Source organism: Brugia malayi (genome assembly GCF_000002995.4).
Source record: "Brugia malayi strain FR3 genome assembly, contig: Bm_v4_Chr3_scaffold_001, whole genome shotgun sequence".
Taxonomy (NCBI): Eukaryota; Metazoa; Nematoda; class Chromadorea; order Rhabditida; family Onchocercidae; genus Brugia; species Brugia malayi.
The window spans coordinates 3,420,529-3,443,734 of record NW_025062477.1 but is presented as its reverse complement, the minus strand read 5'-3'; the positions used below and the strand labels follow the sequence as shown (position 1 = coordinate 3,443,734).

Below are 23,206 nucleotides of genomic sequence, written 5' to 3'. Positions count from 1 at the left end.
TTTTTTTTGAAATTATGATTTTACCGGAAATATTCATTCACAGTTTAATTTACTTAATAATGAAGCATTCATTGGATTAATGATGGATTAATTTATTTTCAAAGTAACAACTGTCCCTAATATCATTTTCCCTAATGTCCATTGATTGGTCACTAAATTTGTTTATTTGATACCTAAATGATCTTCAATGACTAAGAAGTGCAAAATATCCTTCACGTCATTAACGTCAAAAATACGTTAAAATTAAATTATATCTTCAAAGATTCTAACTTTTTTTTTTCTATCATTTGCAAATTATTTTGCATCAACAAATAATGAAATAAATAATGCTAATATGGATGATAAATTCGTAATGATCAAAATTGATTTTCTGATCATTTCTGATCTGATAATAATACATTTCATTAATACTTACTTCAAGATTTACAAGATGAATCATAAAAATTTTATAAAAACTATCAAAATTGAAATATAAAAGTTTCCCTCTGTACTTTTTATATGAATATTCCAAAAGTGTTTTTTTTTAGAATTAATTATTTGAAAAATATATTGTTAAAATGATAAATTGAAATTGAAACAAAATTGTATTAATCAATTATACGAGAGAAACAAGCAGTTCGCTCATATTTTAATTATAAATTAATTTCATTTTGAAATATGTTTTAAAAATTTCACTATTTTGTTGTGATACTTCCTTTTTCCTATTTTTTTTTTTCAAATCTTTTCGAGAATATTTTGTCAATCTTTTTCAAAAGAAGGAAAAGCGCTAATAAATATAAATAGATGATCATTTTGTGATTATAGATAAAAATTAATTGATCAAATTCATCTTTGTTTTGTAATAAACTTTTTTCTTTTCGATAAATTACTTACTTATTACTTTTTAGTTTTTTTTTTTTTTTATCTGTAATCAAGAAATTAGTGATCGTTTTTTTTTTTTCGTTTCCTGATAACATACCATTTATCATTTACTTATTAAATTGATTATTAAAAAAAAAAATAAATAAATAAACAAATGAGAATTTACTTTGCTGTAACTCTTAGTACAGTCACATGAGGTGATAGCTTATCAAATTGTCTAAAGTAATTCATATTACTGAATTTGGGTCCACTTATGGGCAATTTTTTGAAATTGACATCAATTCGTGCTACCGCCAAACGAATCAAATTATGCTTATCTAATGCACCGATATAAAATGATCGAAAAGTTTCGTCAGTTGACTTCAATCGACGTGAAACGTATAACTGAAATTTGACGCAAAAATTATTAGACAAAAGAAAAAGCTTAAGTATCTGTCAAAAAAAAGAAAAAGAAAAAAAGCATAAAATCTTAAAATTGATATAATTTTCATATTTTTTTTTTGACATTATAAAAATTTTTTTCCTGAAATTTAAATTATTTAATCTTCATTTAAATCGGTAATTAAAAAAAAAAAAATTCAAAGTTAGTTTTAAACCTTTGCACAATGAATATTTTGCTTCCTGTTATGAGTGAGTATAAAAGGTAAATTTGTTGAATTTGAAATAATTGATATTTGTAGATCTGTTGAATTAGATACATTCACCATTGTTATGTCTGTTTCAAATGGAATCATCATTTCAGGTGTGATATCATTTTCCAAGGTAATATTGTATATATCAAATGAAAAAGATGGCGTTGAACTGAAAGTATAATTTTAACAAATAAAACTTAAACTTTTTTATTCAAATAAAAAATTCAATAAAAAGAAAATTTTCAAAATGAAGAGAAGAAGTATTAGTTATTTTAATTTAAAATTTAAAATATATAAAATTTAAAACATTCAACAATTTGATCATTTCTTAGAAATTTTTAGGTATGTATAACTTACTTTCTTGCAATATTCACATTAACAATAAATATTTGTTCTGGTTTTGTTGTAATTTCCATCATCATAATAGCTACTGATCGATTTTCTAGCTGTCTTATTGATTTTTTTGTACATAACCTTGAAATTTAAAATTTGATCAGATGAATTATTGGATTATTAGAATAGCATAAATACTCTACAAAAAAAATTTCAAAAAAAAATTTCAAAATAATTTCAAAAAATTCGATTTTCTCCTTCTTTTTGGCATTTTTTTGTAGCACTTTTATTAGAAATAAATATCAAACCTATTATTAATGATTTGAAAATAATGCGACTGATTTGAGGTGTGCAATAAGCAATGACCATACCATGGACAATGTCCATCTTCAACAAGGTCAGAGATAAGCCATCCTAATGGCGCATCTGATCGAACAGTGAAAATTTTTGGCTACAAAAAAAAACGAAAGAAAAAATTCATAACAATCAAATTATAGTTAAAAATAATTAAAATTACTAATGCTAGCAAAAAAAATTAATTAGTTAAAAGAAAAATAAGTGAAAAATGTAAAGTTGCGATATCCTTGCGATATCGCAAGCGCATCGCAGATCAACCATAATTTGATTAATTTTTTTTCAGAAAACTAGAATCTTTATACTTAATGTATTTTTAATAAAACAATTTTGAGATAGAATTATTGATGGCGGGAGAATATGATAGAACAATTTTTGAGATGAGACAATGGTGACAAATAAATTATTCCACTACTCATTTGCATATTGCAAGCAATTACATTTTCCAGTAAAAAAAAAATTCTTTTTTTTTTTTTTAATCATATTATTTGTTAGATAGAAAATATCTTGGAATGCTGTCTAGCAATTTTATTTTTAATTTATTAAATAAAATTATTTTGCTTAATTTAATTTAGATCAATAATTAATTATCATCATTTTTTTTTCTCTTTTTTAATTATTATTTTGTCATTTTATATCATAATTTCATTGTTGCTATTTAAATGTAATTATATTTATTCTTGTTAAATTAATTTGATAAATTTTAACTCTCTTCTTCTTCTTCATTTACTCCTTACTTACTTACTTACTTCAATTAGATATACTTGTTGCGTTTGTTCTGTTTGTTTTGGTTCATTGCATCAGTTACTCACAGCGGGTGTCTATTAAGGCCTCTCGTAAATGACTTCTAATCCTTTTCCCATTTCAACAATAAACCCATAATTTCAACCATTTTAATATTCAAATAAAACGAATTTTGGTTCTATGGTTGATAGCAATTTTACAAAATTAAATATTCAATTATCATTACTTTATCAGTTATCACTTAATCATATCTCACAAATATTAAATACTTTCTTAAAGTTTTTTGCGCAAAAAAAAAGAAAAAATTTATTGTTTACTCAAGTTATTATTATTAAATGAATTTAATTTCTACTTGAAATGAGTAAGTTATTTCATAGCTTAAAGATGAAATTTGAATTAAATTTTTATGCATAGCAAAAAATTGTATTTAATGAAACTTTAAGCTATATACCTTTTAATGTTCAGTAATTATTATTTCTCCATTTAGTATTGAATGGAAAATTTCATTTCAAACTACGAATTTCAAATTTCTAAAATCAATCAAGCGCAATTTTATTGTATGCTGAAAGAAATCCAAATGGATTTTCAAATGACCAATCTAAATATTGACCAGGATAGATATAGGCACTTTGCATATTGCAATTGTTAGAAGAATTAGAAAGATAATTCAGTTCAGATTTATAGAATTTCCTCAAATTATTATTGTTGGTTATTCTATTTATTGCAAAAAAGTTACAAATTCAACTTTATAAAATTTAAATATAACTAATCTTTTATTAAAATTAAAAAAGAACAATTGTCTTGTGTTGAAAATTTTTATTTTTGCTTACAATCTTATTTATTTTTTTAGTTCATATTTATAATTTCTTCTCTTAAACAATATATACATTCTTATGTAATCTAAAAAATTATCTTAATTTTGATGAATGTTGATTAATTCGATTAAACCATTCACCTCTCTCTCTCTCTCTCTCTCTCTCTCTCATCTTCACATACGATAATTTACAGTAAATTATCCACTCAAAGTAACCTTTAAAAATATTATAGGTAAACAGGATATTAGTAATGGAGGAGAAATAAAAATGATAGAGAAACAGTTTCATTATATTATACGCATAATTAACGCTTTTTTTTGTTGATAAGAGTATAACGATGAATTAGATAGTCTTGAAAGAGATACCGACACCTTATTCAGATTATCGGTCAAACATATTTGACAGCAGAAGTAGAGGTAGAATCGATAACGAAACAAACATCCATCATACATTTCTCAATACCTTTAGAAAATTACACCTTAGCAAAAAAACAAAAAGGGAAGAAAAAAAGGAACAGATGGAGATGTGAGTAGAGAAAATAAAATCTCACTATGCTATCTTCATTTTTCCTTTTTTTTTTTTTTTTTTTAGTATAGTTGAATTTATTGCTTTAGCATTTAAGAAATAAATATCAATTTAAATTTTTTAAATATGAAAGAATAATTGTGTTTACTGATTTAATATCATTTGAGTTGAACAATTTTTGATCACAAATTATGTAATGGCATTTCAGTTTTTTTTTTTTTTTTTCAATCAAAGTTTATTGTAAAATTCCAAAAAAAAGAAAGAAAAAAAATCCACCCTCTATTTTCTCATCAAAATGATTTTTTGAATTGTTAATTTAGATATACAACCTTTCAAAAAAATGAAATGATTTATTTGTGATGGATGAGCTAATATAACTAAAATGAAAATAAAATAAAATGTCAGATGGATTCAATCAAAATGGCTTCATAATTCTGATTGCTTACGGTTTTTGCTTTTTTTTTTTTTTTTGAGCTTAATAATTCTAATTTAATTGGTATTTGATATAACAATAAATCAGAATATGTGTTCGTTATCCTTTTAGCTAATTTTTTTTTTTGAGTCCGTAAAAAATAAATGAAATTTCAGAAAGTAATCTTTAAAAAATTTCATATTTTAAAAAAAGAGCTAATTCTTAAGCTACTAATAATTGTTATCAAATATTATTATAATTCAAGAGTACCATAATAAACTAATGCTAAAATATTGTATCGCAGTATCAGGAGGAGTAATAAGCACTGGAACACTTAACAAAGAAAATATTGTCATTCCTGAAAATTTAATTTCAAAAAAAAAAAAAAAAAATAATACTAAAATTTTACCTTATCTTGATAACATCCAATATCTGAAATCAAATAAATGATATTTAGGTGAAGAATGAGCCAGAAATACAGCATTTTTTGTTTTCTTTTTTTTTTTTTAGAATTAACAGTTTGTTGTAAGCAGAATAAACATGAATACAATTGAATTGTGATATTTATGATATAAATAATGGCAGTAGTAGATTGATAATATTATCATTTATCATATTATCACTTATCGTAGTAGAAATAATACATTTTGGCAATGCAATGATTGTAAATATAATTAGAAGAAGTGAAATAAATGGGAAAAAAAAAGTAATAGTAATGGATTTATAGCAGAATAACACGTCAAGGCACCAAATAATCCATAATCGAAATAAAGTAACTCCAATTGCAAGAAATAACAAATCCTGAAATTGCTTTTTTTTTTTCAATTATATGAATTTACCATCTTTTTTCTAAGCAAATAACTAATAATAAATGAATAATGTCGAATGCTTCATTCTTTACAAAATCTTCTATTCAAATGAATTAAACTATTTAATTTGTATTTGGGAAAGATAAGTAAATGAATATTGGAGTATTGCTAAAAATTAGTATGAAAAAGAAAAAATGAAGAAAAAAATTACAAATCTTAGTAAACTGAATCGAATTCAATCTTAAATATTTGATGAATTTTAATGTGAGTAATAAATAAATGAAGCGATGCTTTAAATGGAAAAAGTGAGAAATTTTGAAGTGGAAGCAATGAATTAACAGTAAATTTATAATTTTCTATATTAGTTACAGTAGACTAGACTAAATTACAGTAGACTGAGTTACGGTAAACCGGGATAGGTACGGTAATTGTGTGATGTAATAAAGATAAGAAATAAGTAAGGCAAATATATCAGAGAAATTCAAAAAATGCATTAGTTATAACTTAGATTGCTTTATTCATTTATTACACATATTGAATATTTATGGTAAAATCCGATTCAGTTTATTGGTGATTATAAATTCTTTTTCGGATTCCTTCATGAAAATTTAAAATGATAGTAAAAAATGAGCAAATGAGCACTTTCATAGCAAAGTTTTTAAATAAATTCAGGTTTTTTTTTTTTCTCGTACTCCACTTTAAATGAAACATATTTTCATATGAGTCGAGATTATTGGTTAAGAATAATTTTAGAAAGATGAAATTCTCGAGTAGAAGAAAATATTAGCAATAATAAAAGTTCTGAAAAATGAGTAAACTTTGAAAAAACATAAATGAATTGAAAAATTTAATGCTTAAAAATGAAAATGAAATTTTTGGATGCAATCGATAGAATAAATAAATAATAACCTTATAATCTATGAAATATCAAAGAAAAAATAAGAAACAATTCTCAAAGGCTTTTTAAACAATCAGTAGTACCATGAATTTCAAAAGAAAATGATAAAGTTAGAATTGTTATCAGTTACTTATCACTCAGAAATATTCCAATGATAAATTAAAAATTTATTTATCTAAAGGTATGTGTAGCCTAGAAGCATTATCAATTGGCTTCAAATAAATGAGCGAAGTGAAATGAATGCCTATGTGGTCAACAGAGAGAGGGAGAGAGAGAGGGAGAGAGAGGGATGGTTGAAAGGGAGGAGTCAACCGGATGACAATGGTCCTTCCAATCAGTATTAACGGATGAAACGGATGGACTCACTTCATTCATGTCACCATCCTCTTCCGTTCTGGATAAGCCAACTATTCACACCCCGAAATTCATCCCTCTGTAATTTTCATTCATTTACAAAAACCTTTAAAAGGTAAAAATCATCCGTTAACCTTTCAATTTTTTTGTTTAATAATTGATTCTAAAATTTTAATAATTCTAAAACATGGATATAACTCTACGACAATGAGTAATATTTGCTTAAATGGAATAAACTACAATCTAATTGTTAAGTTTTGAACAAATAAGTAGCGTTAAATGAGGTACTTATATAAATATATTGAGAATGCTTGAACAGAAAATCATTGGAGAATTGTTTCGGAGTCACACTTGTCATCATTTAAGCTGAACTAAACTAATGCTTAGCGAATGAAACATTGAATGATTTTCAATTTATAGATCAAATTCGAGAAATGATAATTTGAACAATCAGTTATGTTTAAGAAATTTTTTAAAATTTTCAAATTCTAAATTTTAAAATTTGTTTTTCCATTTGCACTCATACTTGATCAATTTCAAGATTTATCAAAAAGCTGCAACTGAAATAAACATTTTTTTCAGGAAATTACATTTTTGGTAGGATGAATTCACTTCTTCATATGAGTATGCTGCTAGAAAAAAAAAAGTAATCATTAATTAATCTCATATTTTCTCTTAGTAACACTAAAATAACTTATTAAAAATATTTAAAAATTACAAGCTAGAACTGCTACTAATGAAACTATCAAAAAGCGGTTTTCAATATACGAAATAATATTCCAATTCTCATTTCACATTTATTATTTTCTATGCAAATATTACTTCTGATAATTACTGTCTTCAGCTAATTAATAAATTTACATTTAGCAAGAAGAACCTTCTTCATTCAACTTTAACTTTTTCATTTTTTTGTTTTAAATCGATGATTATTAAAATTTTTGTTTACCTGTGTTAGCCAAACAAAACATTGATTTTAGCTAGAGGAATATATGAAAAGCTAAATATAGAAAGAATGGAGGAAAAGAGACTAAATCATGTGGAAATGAGACTCCTTTAGACGATGCCTTGAAAAAAAATTCTCAGAAGCTTAAGCGATGGATTCAGAATTATTCTAAAGAATAGAATTGACTCAATTATGAACATAAAATTTAACGCGAAACAATAATTTTTGAAAATTTAGTGGAAAATCATTCGGAATAATATCAAAAAATAGCTAAGAAAAAAACTATCTAAAATATTTGAAATTGAAATTGTTATATATCTTACATAGAGGCATATTATATAGCAAAGATAATAAATTCGAGCAAATCATTTCTTATAGTTAATTTCAATTTCATATATTATGTACATAAAATTTAAGTTGAATTTAGAAACTCGTCTAAATAATAGAAAGTAGAAGATTAAAATTTTTGGTATATAAATGGAAATTGGCATTTGACATTATGAAAGGGAACATATGACATATTTACATGAATAAACAATTTAAGGAGGACATTTCATTCAGCTCAATAAACTAAAATCATAAGAGTTAGAGAGAGAGTATAGTTCATTTGAGCTTAGTTAACTATTATTATATTTGCAAATGAATTTGTTTGTTGTTATTCGCATTCATTTTTTTTTTTTTTTTTTTTTTTTTTTTTGCAACAATTAATTTTAATTTTTGTCACTTTTAATGCAGAATTTTTCTGAAAATAAAGATAAACTGAAAATGAAATATTCCTTAAAATAAATAAATATAATAACACAGATGAAAATATATTTTGGTATGAAAATTTAAATTTCAATTTTGAGTAATTGTCAACAATTATTTTAAATATTCTCTTTAAAATGATATAAAGTATCATGAACTTTCTTTATTCATGTTTTCAGAGAAATGTTCACTTTTTTTACATTAGTATTTAGTAAATTGAGCATACTTAAATTTAGCTTATGCACAATCTTTTCATATAGTGCATTAAACTTTTTTTTTTTTGCATTATTTTAAATTTTCAATTCTAAATGTTAAACTATTTTTCAGTTTTAATCCAAAAATGAATAAATTATTTGCAAGTGGTTTGTGGTCATAAATTAATTTGAAACTGTTATGATATATGTGCTTATGTAGAATTTCATATCATTTATCAATCAATTATTAAAGCTTTCATTTTCGATTTCAATTTTCTTTTTTTTAAAAGAAAAAAAATAATAATTCTTTTCACTTATAAAATTATTTGAATAAATTCTTCATCATACATAGAATCACTTTTTGATTATTGAAAATTGAATAATTATTTGGCATCAATTATATGTTTCTTCTTTCTATCGAATGAAATTTAAACATTTCAAAATTGATGCATAAAATTAAATAAATGCTATCATAATTCGAATAGAAGAAAACTTTCTAATAATTATTATTAATTACAATCTGATACGGTAAGTTTAGTTTATCAAAGCAAACATTACTATCATAACTAGCATCAAATTATACATCATTTTGAAAAGAATTCAACTTTCTCAATTTACAGTCATTCATCAGTTCCAGTTTCTAAATTCATCAATTAGAGAAAACACTTCAAAGAATTGAAACTTTCAAATAATTTCAACATTGGAAATTTCAAATTTTAATGCTCTATGCAAAATATAAATTCTTTTGCAATTAATTGTCATTGACACTGAACATAATAATACAAAATAGCTAAAAATGTTAATAGTTGCTTTTTTAAAAAAAAAAAAAAAATATTACAGAAAGATAAACGAAGGTTAAAGATGTATAAGTAATAGCTTAAAATAATAACAAAATGATTAAAAATAATTGAATTGAATTTTTATAAGTTTTAACTTATAGTTCATCTTATATCGCTGAATGTTAATGCAGAAGTAACAAAGAACAGCAAAACGATAATTAATTAATTAACTAATTAGTTAATTAATGCTTATTGATAAAACATCATAAATTATTTTTAGCAATTTAAATTTAGCATGCTTACTGGACATTTTTCATTCCTAATTTTTTTTAAGAAAGATAATTTCAAAAGAAAAAAAAAAAGAGATCAATCATTGCGATAAGTAAAAACAAAAGTATTAGAAATGAAAGTTTGAAGCTAATAATGTTTCAGTCTATTTTCTGTCATTTCCTTTAAAAGAATTGGTCTAGAAAATTAAAAAAAAAAACAGGGAGAGAGAAAGGGAGAGAGAGAGAGACAATGCTGTTTTAATGGATAAGAAAATGTCACGCACTTGAGGTAGGTAGAAAAATAAAAAAAAGTGATTAAAAGTGTATCATATATTTCTCCATTTAATTTCTACTCATTTAAATAAGGCATTTCATGCAATTTAAAATTCTTTAAAACTCATTAAGAAGCATACACTGACTGAATTACCGTGTTTGATCATTTTCTAAAGGTACATATTAAGTGCTAAATAGTAGTAATTGAAAAAAAAAAAAAAAGGAGTATTTAAGAGGAAATAGCAAAATTATTTCTAGTTATCAGGACTGAATAATAGAAAGTAAATAGGAGAAACTAAGTGAAATATGTTTGTGTATGAGAAATGATGGATTAAAGAAAGAGAAAAAGACTATTAAAAATGAAGAGATATTTAAGCAAAAATAGTTAGTTTAAAAAATTGAAAGGTTTAAAAAGGGTAGGCAAAAAGATGAATGAAGAAAAAGGCTTATTTATTATACAAACTCATTTCAAAGTATGTATCAATAGGAAATTTTTACTAAAACTAGCAGAAAAAAAAATGAATAAATAAAATTCAATAGCAAAGAATTAATGCTAGAAGGTCAGAAATAGTAGTAGTAGTAGTAGTGGTTGACAATAGATTGGCCTATAATTGGTACCACCTGAAATTGCTAAAAGAAAAAAAGAAAAAATAAATGATTGGCATAAATGTGAAATTATTGAGAAAGCGCGTCAAATAATGTTTTTAAAATTTTGAAATTTTGAAAAAACAAAAAATATTTCATTTTTTTTTTTTAAAAAATTCATCGTTTTTTTGCTTGAACAATTCCATAATTGATGTATATTATTTGGTACCACCTGGAATTGATGAAAGAAAGAAAAAAGTGATTGGCATAAATGTGAAGTCATTGAGTAAACCGCGTTAACTAGTGTTTTTAAGTTTTGAAATTTTGAAAAAACAAAAAATATTTCATTTTTTTTTTTGCAAATTTTCAAATCCATTGTTTTTTTTTTTTTATAATTATCATAATTTTGCAATTATTGTCAGTCAAAAAAAAAAAAATATGAGAATCACTTGATGAAGTTTAATCAATCTGTTTGATTCATTTTGTTATCAGATTGATAATCATTTCAAATTAACTGATTGTATGTTCAGCATTTTCTTATACTGGTGAAGGATTTCAGGATATCTTAAATAAATCTTTTGCGAAAAAGTTTCATGAAACAACTTTATTCATACATTTATACATATAGCATATCGTCATTCTTCCTTTTTGCTTACTTCTCTCACAAGTTATTTCCGCTTTTTAATAATTGGATTTTAACAATTAGATTTTAAATACTTCACTTACTTTCTCCACTTGATTAAACAAAAAACAAAGAAAAAAAGAAAATCAGAAATATCTTATTTGAAGTGCATTAGAAAGACAAATTTTTCACTTGTAATTACTTATACAAGTTTATTACTTATAATTTAAATAATTTTCCACTAAATTAATTTACGATATAACTCGAAAAATTTAACATCAAAAGCCGTATGTGCTCATACAGTTCTCTAATGCTTGTAAAATTAACCATTGGTGAGAAACAATTATAAATTTTCATAAATATGATTTAAATATTTTAAATATATAAAAGCTTTACATGCAAATCATTAAGTTCCATTTGATTAGCCAACTTTTGAAATATAAAAATTGACCCACAAACTTTTAATGGATTTTTACAGCGCAAATTATTAATCTAACACTGACACAAACTTATAAAAGACTACTGCAATTTGTCAAATAACAAATCCTAATGGAAAAAGATCAATTTGCGGGTTTATTAGATCATTTTTCTCAGATTCTCGCTTACTTTTCTGTATTGTTTTTGCTATTTGAGAGTGTTATTTAAGATATCTAACAATTTTAACTATTACTATTCCGACGTAAAGTCTAGTACTATTCAACAATTTTAACTATTACTATTCCGACGTAAAGTCTATTACTATTCAACAATTTTAACTATTATTATTCCGACGTAAAGTCTATTACTATTCAACAATTTTAACTATTACTATTCCGACGTAAAGTCTATTACTATTCAACAATTTTAACTATTACTATTCCGACGTAAAGTCTATTACTATTCAACAATTTTAACTATTACTGTTCCGACGTAAGGTCTATTACTATTCAGCAATTTTAACTATTACTGTTCCGACGTAAAGTCTATGTCAACTCGAATTTTACATCTGATGAAATGTCATAATAGGAATGGTCTAAAAATTGAGAAAAATTAGTTAAGCTTTATTAACCCTACTTTTACTAGACTTCTTATTAGTACAAAAATGATTTCAATCAAATTAACATTTTTACACTTTCAGCAATCCAAAATAAACGTGAGCAAAATTTATTGTAATTTGTTCTTAAAAAGAAAAATAAAAAAAAAAAAACCATTATTTCCTCAAACAAAAGATACAAATCTGATAATGATGAAAAATAAGAAATGAGAATAAAAAATGAATAATAGTAATGATAAGCCGATTAAGGTAATAACAATTAGGAGGTATATTTCTTTGATATTCATTCACAAATAATTCAAAATTCAAAATGTAAAAGTTCAACAGAACATTAAGAAATGTTGAGGATATGTGTTTGGAAGAAAGAGATAAATATGAGCGAAAGAAAAAAAGTTTCACATTAATAAACAAGCAGTCGGAAAAAAAAATAAATAAACAAAAGTTCTTTTACTGAATCAACACTTAACTTAATCCTTATTAATTCTTTCTCTTTCCCATTACTCTCAAATTTAGCATATTTCGTTAATGCCATCCGAACTGTTCAAAGAATTTTAATATAGTTGAAATGCCATCAAGTAATAAAATCTAGATCACAATATTTACTTCACAAATTTAGTACCGTAGGAATGGAAAATTGAAAATGATTTGAAAAACTGCAGAAACAGCCATTACTTCAAAAAGTAAAGTAAATTCATAATGACTAAATTTAAAATAATAGCTATAAAAATAATTACACAATACAAGTGTGAAAACCAAATATTCCTAATATAAACTGATTTCCAGCAATAGTTAAATTATTACGAATTTCTTTTCCAGCAATATGTATCATCCGAATAGACCTCCTTAAATTGGAAAAGAAAATTACGATTACAAAAAAATTTAAAACAATAGCTTCAAAATTTATTGCAGAACAGAAATAGAATTAGATTTAAGCATATAATGAAAATAATATATATCTTCTACAATGTTCAAAAGTTATCCAAAAAGAAAAAACATTGTTAAAAAGCTTGGTTTATGCTCTTTTTCCTGTCCAGATTTTAAAATAAATCTATCAAAGAATTAAACTTGCAATTATTGGTGGATAATAATGAATACTATGACAACATTACTGCTCTATTTAATTTAATAAATAGAATTTTCTCACTTTTTTCCAAATAGGAATTCGATTTTTCAAATAATCAATTCCTTTCTCAGTTGCTCGAAATGTATCTTGTCTATGCGGTGCACTTACAGCCATTATTACTGATGCTTCGCCAACAAATACTTTTCTAAAATGGATATATGAAATGTTAAAAAAAAGAAAGAAAAGTGAGAAAATAGCAAAAGAAAGATGGCAATTGATAGAATGAATAAAACAACACGGTAGAATTTATTAATATTGAGTTTCATTATCTGTCACACGACAAAAGATAATTCTAATTAATTAAAATTCAATTCTAACTCAAAAATTACTAATTGAGAACATTTTACAAGTTCTTCAGAATTTCAACAAATTATTTATACACAATTCGCCTGTTAATATTAACTTTAATAGACTAATAAATTGTTATTATTATGCATTTGATGTGACAAATAAACTTCGCTTTACCGTTAAATATAAATATAAAAAAAAAAAAAGTAAAATATAAATAGATGTAAATATACGACAACTTACCCCACTCTGTGAAACAATGCAATCCTATCAATTGTAGGGTAGCTTTTTCGTAGTTCATAACACAATCTATCTAATTCTTTATAAACCATCTCATCATATGCCTCAAATTCTAAGCGATCAACCACTTTGTCACCAAAGTTATCCCTTGTAGTTCCTGCAAAAAAGAAAAAGAAAGAAAGGAAGGAAAAAAAAAAATTACAATATGAATTTTATGATAATTTAATTGTGAAAAATTCCATAACCTATCACATTAAAAATATTGCATGAAATTAACCTAAAAATATTGATATACCACCACTTTTTGGTTTATTAACAAATTCAAGTGCATAAGATAATTGTAGTTCATCGGCTTGAATTAGCAATAAGTTTGTGGATAGTTTTGAAAGCATCTAAAACAAAAGAGAACCTTGTGAAATCTCGATTAATTTCAAACTCCAAAACTCTCAATTTCAATTCCAAAACTTTCTCATCAAAAAAAAAAAAAAGAGAAAAAATTGAAATTCCTCTTAAACTGAGAAAAAAAAATTGCATAAAAACCCTTACAATTGTGATATAATATAATGAAGGTAAACCCAAAATTTACCATTTTCACTTCAAATTCGCTAGAAAATCCCTGAATATTTCCATCAACAAAAACAATAGTTGACAAATGATGAGCAAGACTGAAAGCATTAGCTAAATGGTTTCTGTATGTGGGCCAAACAATTTCTTCCAGGTATCTGAAATTCAATTAAAATGATTATTTAAAGTTATTGAACAGCATTCATTCATTTTATTCATTCATATGTTTCAAAAAATTTTTGAATTATTTTCTAACTTACAATGAACGATCATTAATCTTACTAATTACTGCATCAGCAAGAAAATTTTTACTTCAAGAAAGTCATGTAAATATTTTGGATTGACTCAAGATATTGCTACCGAACCGAACTATATACTTTTTATCTACCAGGATCCACCGCTAGTAATTAATGAGTCAATAATGAAAAGTTGAAAGGTTTTTTCTCTTTTTTTTAAGAAAAAATTGAAGGACAAATTTAGCAATTAATTTCCAAAAAACTAAAATCAAAAACTTATTTTCAATTTTTTTTTTTTAAGATGAAAACGCGCATTTCTTCAAAGAATTTCAAAAATCTAGGCTGTTCTTACAGAATGAAAATCACAAATATCATGACTTTAAGAGATTTAAACCCTAAAAAAAATTGCAAAAAAATACCCAGGTAAGTCCATAGGATTATATTCACGAGCTGTGCGTCTTTGTTCACACAAACTATAATTTAATGTAATAAAAATACATCGATGTAACAGCTGGCGCAAACTACTAATTTCCATTATCATATTCCCTTCAGCAATCACAAAATCATTTTCAGTAATTGCTTTTTGTACATTTAACACAAATTTCTGCATATCCAACTGAAATAAATTCTAAATGAAATATAAAAATTAAACTTTCAGGTATCGCCCATATATTTCTCTGATTATAAGATTTATAACTGAAACAAAAATATTTCTATTATTTTTTGCTAAATCTTCCAAAAAAAGATTCAAAAGATCTTACTAACTTCCATCCATCATCATTTTACGGAACAAAACACGCAGTATTATTGAATAAGAGATAAGATGTTTAAAATTGATGACTTTAAGTGAAAATGTTAGTATTAAAAATGAAACTAATTTATTTCAAAAATAGTGAAACTTTTTGGTTTTTGAAAAATATTGCATGACAATTGAAATATTAAGTAAAGTTTTAATTGAATGTAAAAATTATCCTCAAATTTGATCCAGTGCTTCATTCAAAATAAATTAATGAAAGCCTTAAAATATCAAAATAAATTAAATTAGCCTTAAATATACCGCATTTATTGTATCATAATTATAAAATATAATTTCTGGATTTGAGCGGCTGACGACACGTTCCAGTTGTTCCATCGGATAATAAAATGCATCTTGAGGAAGCACTGCTACTCGCATACCTTCTTTAATCAGCTTGAAAAATTATAACTTATTAGAATTTCGCATTTAATCAAGGATTACAATAGAAAAAATGTTATATTCAAATTTTAAATTTAGTTATAATGCAGGATCAATTCATAAGTAATACTTTTATAATTGTTATTTAAAGATTATAGGATTCGACTGGTAAAATGCTAACAAATAATCTTAAAGTACTCACTCTTAATAAAGAGTACTTTTCTTTATCTTTGTAAAATTTTTGAAAAAAAAAAAAGTTTACTCTTGTAAAACTTTAATTTTAACATTTTCTAATTTCATATGATTTTAAAAGACAATTTAAGATTGAATGATTCTATGGAATACAATTCTAAATAAATAGGCTTTTTGTCCTCAAAAGATTAATTGAGAAAAATCTCTATCACAAATCTTACAGTAGTAGATAATGTTTTTGAAAGTGTTGTTTTACCGCTGTTTGAACAGCCAGCAATACCTAAGACATAAGCGCCACTGTTTATTGGCTCATTGTGCATTTCGTGTCGTCTTGGCCAACTCAGAAAATCTCTCATAATTTGTGTAACTGAAAAGAAATAAAGCAAAATTTGAAGCCAAATTTAATAACCAAATCTAGTGGAATTAAAAAAGAAAAAAAAAAACAGGTATTTTATCAGTTATATCAACAAATATATGATAAAATTAACTGATAAAATGATTTAAGATCTACGAAACTACAACTTATAAACAAAGAATCAAATTATATCATAATATCGCGGAGAGCATTTTCTTATAACTTAACGAAAATACTTACCTGATTTTGCAGTTGAAATTGATTCATCCATGATTTGATTAATTAATTAGGTTGACTGTACCACTACTAATTCCAATTCGATCTTTTGAAAGAAATCAAGGAGAGATCACACCATTTATTTATAGAAGTATGAATTCGTCTTTTCTTTTTTTTTTCCTTTTTTTTAAATTGAATAAAATAAATATGATAGTATTTGAGCAGTTTCAGAAGCGAGGAAAACTAATTTTTTTCTTCCCTACAAATAAGTCTGAAAATGAAGATAAAACTACTTAGAAGAAGGCAATTAAATCTCAGATTAGAACAGTGAAACGAAGAAGGAGTTATAAGACTGTCATAAACTTAATTAATTTTATGATAAATATTATGTTTTTACTTCTTTATGTATCATAATTAGCATTTCATTAAGGAAAAAAAAAACAAAAAAAAAATATTCATAATGCTGTCTTTATCATAGATGAACGAATTGAACCAAATTTTATTTTTTTTTTGAACAATCTTGAAGACAAAAATATTCTTACTGATGTGTTCACTTTCAAGAATAGCAACAATTACTTCGAATTAATCAAAAACAGAACAACATTTAAAAAATGCATCATTTTGAGATCAATTAATAAAACAATTTAAGAAGAACATAGATAAACAAATAAACAAAAATAGTAAATGAACGAATGCATCGATCTAGATGAAATAGGCAAGCAAATTAAAGTTATAAAATAAGGTATTGCAACTTTTGTTATTTAAACAAAGTTCAAGAGGAAAAGACTAACTCTCTGTAGCAATTAAAATTGGATGCAAATAATTAAGATATCGATGCATTCAAAATTTTGAAAGCCATTAAAATAAGATAGTACAGTTAAAGGAAAAACTTATAACTATCATTAATACAACAAGACTGAGATTTCAGGATAATTCAGTAGTCACAGAAATTAATTAAATTAAACGAAATGATTTGATGAATGATGTAATGAAATACCAATCATCAAAACATTCTGTTTAATTCGTCGTTCTCATCGAATTGCTAATCTTTGAATCAGAAACATTTTTAAAATTTCTTTGAGCTTATTAATTTCAATAAACAACAATTTGCCACGTCTAATAAATCATTTATTCATATGAATTTCGTTCATTTTGTATTTAATACCATCATTTACTTTTTAATATATGTAGTTGCATCATCAATACTAACAAATAAACAATATTTGTCCTTTGACAAAAAGATTTTTGTATTTTTGAATATTACTAATTCTTCAAGCAGTTTTTGAATCACTATATTATTGATAAAGGAAGAAAAAAAAAAGAGCTTAACACTCGAATATTTACACTTTTTACACATTTATTTGGATAAAACTTTGGATGATATTTTATTTAAATGATAATCTGATTCTTCGACATGAATTCTGAACTGAATTAGTATTCTGAAAATTATACAATTCAGGAATGAAACTTATAAAAGTCGTACAAAACAGATATTAATATTGCTCTTCTTTGCTATTTAATTATCACAACCAAATATCCGAAATACGATATAATCCATCATAACTCAATAATTTATGGGAAAAAGGAAAAAAAAAAGAAACATTGTTGGGTTCAACAAAGACCATTACAGAACTTATGAAGCAGTAACTTTCCGTTAATACAAATTCCGTAATTTTAAGTTCACCATAAAAAAATTACTTACCAATGCAGAAATGCTATCTTCAAAAAATAATCCGGTATGAAACTGATATTCAGGATCTAAAAAAGTAAATAATTTGAAAAGTGCTTTGCTTGCTTTACATTTCATTTCAACTTATAACATTAATTAATACTCTAACCTAATGAACAATATCAGACTTTTTTTTTTAATTTCGAAAAAAAATCGTTTTAGTTTGGCATAAAATATTTTATATCTTATTTATTTTAGAATTAATACTAATGAATGAAGTGAAAGAAAAATTAACTAACATTGACACTGGTGAAAATGATAACGATTAAGATAAATGGCAGAGTAAGTTAAGAAAGATAGCTAAGAGAATATAAAATACTAATTAAAGTTTTAGACAGCTATCTTAACAGTGAAATTTAAAGAGTTAAACCAAGAAATAATACAAATTTGATTGATAAAAGAGAAATATTATAACTTTAGAAATTTAACCACCTAAGTAACATTTTTGAACGCCGTTACTGATTCTTCTTTAGACCGTGGAAAATCAGAATCATTAGTTGACGAAAATTCAGTATCATCGGACGATGAGAATTCAGCATCAACTATAAAAAGTCAAATTTCAAATTCTCGAAAATTTGCTCAAACAAATTTATTAGTGGATGCGTGATAGATTTTTTTTCATTATCTTTTGTTAGCCAACTATTAAAGACAGTATAATCGTAGTAGCTACTTACTATAATATAATAATTTGATATCACAACCTTGAAATATGATCCAACTATTTCCTTCTAAAAATGAGGAAGCATATGAGTGAATTAATTTGTGAAACTCACGATAGTTCGAAAATTGATTCTTCTCGTTCGTTTTCATTGCATCAAGCTAGAAAACATTATATATTCTATAAAATTCATTATAAAAAAATTTTTAGTCAAAAATCTTCCAAAGTTTTTCATTTTTTTTTTCTTTTTTATAAAACTAACCTTTGGATGATTTTCTATCTCCAATTCATCATTAAAATCGGAAAATTCATCAAAATCCATTGAATTATAGGAAGGCTTTAGATTCTTCTCCCTTCCAATTTCATCCCTCTTATCCACTTTAGCTGTAACACATATTTATGATCTAAAATGATGATTTGTCTAAAAAAAAACTTTTGAGATCCATAAAAAATTTTTTCGAATTAATGCAAGTATATTTTTTAAGAAATCAAAAAATATTTACCTGGAAAATGAAATGATTTGCTTTGAGATGACAATTGCTTCTGCAACAAATAAATGGATAAATAACACAAAACATGGATTACTTGTAAGAAATTAATCCCGCTAACAGTTTTCTAAATCCAACTTGAATTTTTATTTGTAGAGATGTAGGAGAGAGAGAGGACAACTAGATGATAATATAGAAGAGACTAGGAATAAAAATTTTATTCAAAAAAAAAAAACTTTATTGATGAGTAGCATTACCTTTGATAATAACATATTCGAGACTTCGTCTTCACTGGAAGCGGAAAATTCATCTCGAATAATAGATGGACCAGCTTTGAGAAAGTCAAGTTGTTTTCGTTTACTCCGATCTAAATATAGTAAATTAAGGAAAAGAAATTTTTGAGGAAAAGAAATTTTTGAGATATATCGTTAATTTGTGAAGTACACTACTAATTTCTATTCCCTTCCAGTAATGTTTATAATTGATTAACTTCCATTTGTCAGCAAAACTAATCAATGATACTATTCTTCCATATTTCTATAGTTTAAAAAAGAGGAATGTGACAAATATGAACAAATACTCTATTGCAACAGTCACGAGAGATAGTGTAAAATAACCTTGGCGTCCAGGGATAGAAGAATCAATGTTCGAAGAGTTATTATTCGCCATCTCTATCTGCAAATGTTACCTGAGAAATTCAGTAATGAAGCTCTCCTAACAAAGCCAAATAAATAATTCACTGGTTAATAATCTCCTTTATATAGTTATTTACTTGTGTTGCACAAAACTTAAAACTAAGAATGCAACCTCAATTTTTGGTCTTTATATCTAACTACTTATCAGCCTAAATACTAGTATTTTACTATCTTTTACGATGTATCACATGATTATATAAGAGTAAACACAAGAAATGATTACTTCTTATTTATATTAAAGTCAACAGTGAGTTTTTGTACTGATATTATACAATAATTGATAAAATGACTCATAGCTTTAAGTTCTTAAAATTCTTATTAACTATGACATGGATAATTGCACTTTCAGTGATAGATGCTAGTCAAGTAGTTGAAAGAAAAAAAAAAAAAAACTCAATTTTGAATTCTTAAAGTTTTGCAAACTATTTTTTATTATGAAAAACCTTCTACATCTTGTTAAAAAAAAAAAATGATGGATTACTTGAATGACACAATTTAAGATATTTCTCAGATCAGAGATAATATCAAATATGTTTTCATGAATTCATGTCACATATTCAAATGTTACTTTCTAATTCATATTTGCAAGTAATATAACTTTAGTGTTTTACATTTCTAACCAGAATTAACCATAAAGTCATACTCTTTCATGGATAATTTGTTCAGAATTTACAATAAAACATTAAAACAAATTCATAATTCACTGTAATGAATATTTTTTTTTTTTTTTTTTAAAAAATAACTTTCCACGGAAAATGGACACAAATATTTGTGGAAGTACTATCTTAAATCTATTAGAGATGACGGATCATAAAAGTCTTATTCTTTCCAAAAATATAACTTAATAATTTCACTGGAAGAAAAAATGAAATCCACATAAAGTTGAGCTTTCCCAATAACACATGTTTTCAAACTCAAGACTTATTTACTTACTTTTACTTATTTACTTAGAAAAGGCGCTTCTGTCCAGCTTTCAGCCAATGTGGAGATGAAAAATTGGAAGAAAATTCAAACCCTACCCTTGTTTTTAATTATGGGATAATTATTCAATTGGCCGAAGTGAAAAGGAATACTTTTTGTAAAAACTTTTTTTATCTATCTATTCTTTTAACAAAGGCAAAAAAACGTTATCACAAAAAGAAAGGGCAATTAATTATCAATTAATTTTAAAAAATTTTCAGTTTTATAGTAAGCAAAAAAAAAAAAAACTATTCGAAGAATATAAAAAAATTATCAGTTCAGATAGTTAAAAGTTAGTAACAGAATGAATAACTGAAAATTTAGAGATAAATATTAACTAAAAAAAGAGATAAATTAATGCACAAACCAGATAATTCTCTAAAAAGCTTCTTTGATTTACATTTCTTTCGAGCATTTTAATTCGAGTACTTAAACTGAAAGAACAAAGTCAAATTTTATAAGTTTTTTGTTAAACAGTAACACAATAACAATAAAATCAGAAGATATCGAGAAACAAGAAGAGATTAAAATGCAATTAAAATTAAAAAAAAAAAAGATAGGAAAAAACACTTCCAATGTAGAACTCATAGTGAGTTAGTTCCATATATGAGTGAGAAAGCTTCAATTTGAAGTTAAGTAGAAAGTATCATTTTCTCCTAATCTTGGTAATAACAGCGAAGCAAAACATATTTTAAACAATAAAGAAAACATCAAAGAAATTGAAAAATTCTTGTAAAAGTAAGAAAACTCTGCGGAGCAGAAAATTACTTCTTCGAGCAGAACTTTTTTACAGCATCCGGAGGTAGACCTGCGGTTTTCAAGAAGTGTTCCAAAATTATACTTGCATTATCTTTCTCTTTCCGTATTTGCAAAATTGATCTCAAAATTGATATTAACAAAAAGTAAATAATAGGAAAAAGAAAATATTTAGTATAACTATGATATATCTCATTCGATCCTTTAATTGTTAGATTATTCTACGCTTCATAAAGTTTTAAGAAATTCCTTTACAAATCAATGCATGTTATTTCTTCCTAATTTATTTAGCATATTTTAATCTCCTAAATGCAAAATATTAATTTAAGTAAATAAACATTTTCCGTATCATTCCGCTTTCCGAAACCAGTAATCTTTTATTGTCATAATAAGAGTGCTGGAAAAACATGTAAACCTTCGATCCAGTTTACGCTGTTTGCCTTGAAAATATTCATTGAGACGTGCCTCGACAGCGAGAGCAAAATCACGATTATTATCAACACCAACCATCTGATAAGCTTGCTGTCGCAGTTCGCTATTAGTTGTCATTAAAAATATTTGAGCCAATGAATCAGCCAAAGTACCAGCTGGCTGAAACATTAAGGTTTTGTTTTACTGATAAAAGTGCAGAACCTTTCATCAGAAAGTGTGATAATTACATCGTTTCAATAATAAATGATGCATTTTTGATTCGGAATAGTTCATTATATTCCAACAAATATCGTTAAATCAGAAAAGAAATTTTATTTTAAATCTTTTTTTTTTTTTTAAAAAAAATGTTTGTTTATTGTAGAACTTATTACAGATATCTAGTAGATAATTTATATCAATTACTTTATTTTCTAATACATTCTCAATCAGCGTCCTATAACAAGAGAGGAAAACAGGAATGGTATAAAGAAGCAAAGATTTTTCAGTGAAACAATTTCAAACTTTCAAATAAATATTTTCCTCATTCATTGTTATTGTACCTAAACGGGTGATCATTTAAAAGATTATAATTGATTTATAAGACATAACAAGAATGCTGAGATTGAATCATTTATATTGTAGATTATATTTCAAGAAATTTCCGTTATCTTGCCAAATATTTCACTTATATGGAAAAACTATCGACAAGTTAACCATCTTCGCTTCTTTTAAAACTTTTTTTTACCGTTTCTAAAGGAATAACTTACCGTTTCTAGATCGACTTCTCTAAAATCCATAAGTTCTCAACTGGCAAACCTGTAAAACTAATCGTTTGGAGAAAATAACAGTAGAACTAATGTATTAGCAGACAATGTAGAAAAGATGGAACATTCATTACGATGACAAAAATTCAAAAGTCATATCGTACATACAAAGTTT

General features: G+C 25.0%; 3 protein-coding genes across 3 annotated transcripts in view; all 3 read right to left on the bottom strand.

Moving 5' to 3' along the window:
• Bma-hmr-1 (Cadherin domain containing protein) overlaps positions 1 to 5,160 on the bottom strand; it is a gene marked incomplete at both ends in the record, with an annotated part of 28,490 nt that extends 23,330 nt beyond the window's left edge. The window contains 5 exons of the mRNA XM_043079865.1: positions 1,028 to 1,245; positions 1,458 to 1,662; positions 1,851 to 1,967; positions 2,135 to 2,277; positions 5,086 to 5,160. Of these exons, the coding sequence (XP_042935799.1) occupies positions 1,028 to 1,245; positions 1,458 to 1,662; positions 1,851 to 1,967; positions 2,135 to 2,277; positions 5,086 to 5,160 (758 nt within the window). The remainder of the gene's footprint in view (positions 1 to 1,027; positions 1,246 to 1,457; positions 1,663 to 1,850; positions 1,968 to 2,134; positions 2,278 to 5,085) is intronic.
• A 7,819-nt stretch (positions 5,161 to 12,979) lies between these two features.
• Positions 12,980 to 16,625, bottom strand: Bma-nmrk-1 (Zinc finger, C2H2 type family protein; the record flags this gene model as incomplete). Its single annotated transcript, XM_043079864.1, has 9 exons — positions 12,980 to 13,024; positions 13,327 to 13,450; positions 13,837 to 13,990; positions 14,111 to 14,225; positions 14,420 to 14,555; positions 15,053 to 15,249; positions 15,691 to 15,822; positions 16,221 to 16,366; positions 16,595 to 16,625. 9 exons carry the CDS (start codon positions 16,623 to 16,625, stop codon positions 12,980 to 12,982), a joined length of 1,080 nt encoding a protein of 359 aa, XP_042935798.1.
• A 1,643-nt stretch (positions 16,626 to 18,268) lies between these two features.
• On the bottom strand, positions 18,269 to 23,064 carry Bm11116 (Zinc finger, C2H2 type family protein; the record flags this gene model as incomplete). Its single annotated transcript, XM_043079863.1, has 11 exons — positions 18,269 to 18,328; positions 18,741 to 18,841; positions 19,073 to 19,118; positions 19,220 to 19,341; positions 19,461 to 19,500; positions 19,703 to 19,812; positions 20,063 to 20,120; positions 21,468 to 21,534; positions 21,869 to 21,979; positions 22,272 to 22,447; positions 23,035 to 23,064. 11 exons carry the CDS (start codon positions 23,062 to 23,064, stop codon positions 18,269 to 18,271), a joined length of 921 nt encoding a protein of 306 aa, XP_042935797.1.
• Positions 23,065 to 23,206: the final 142 nt, after the last annotated feature.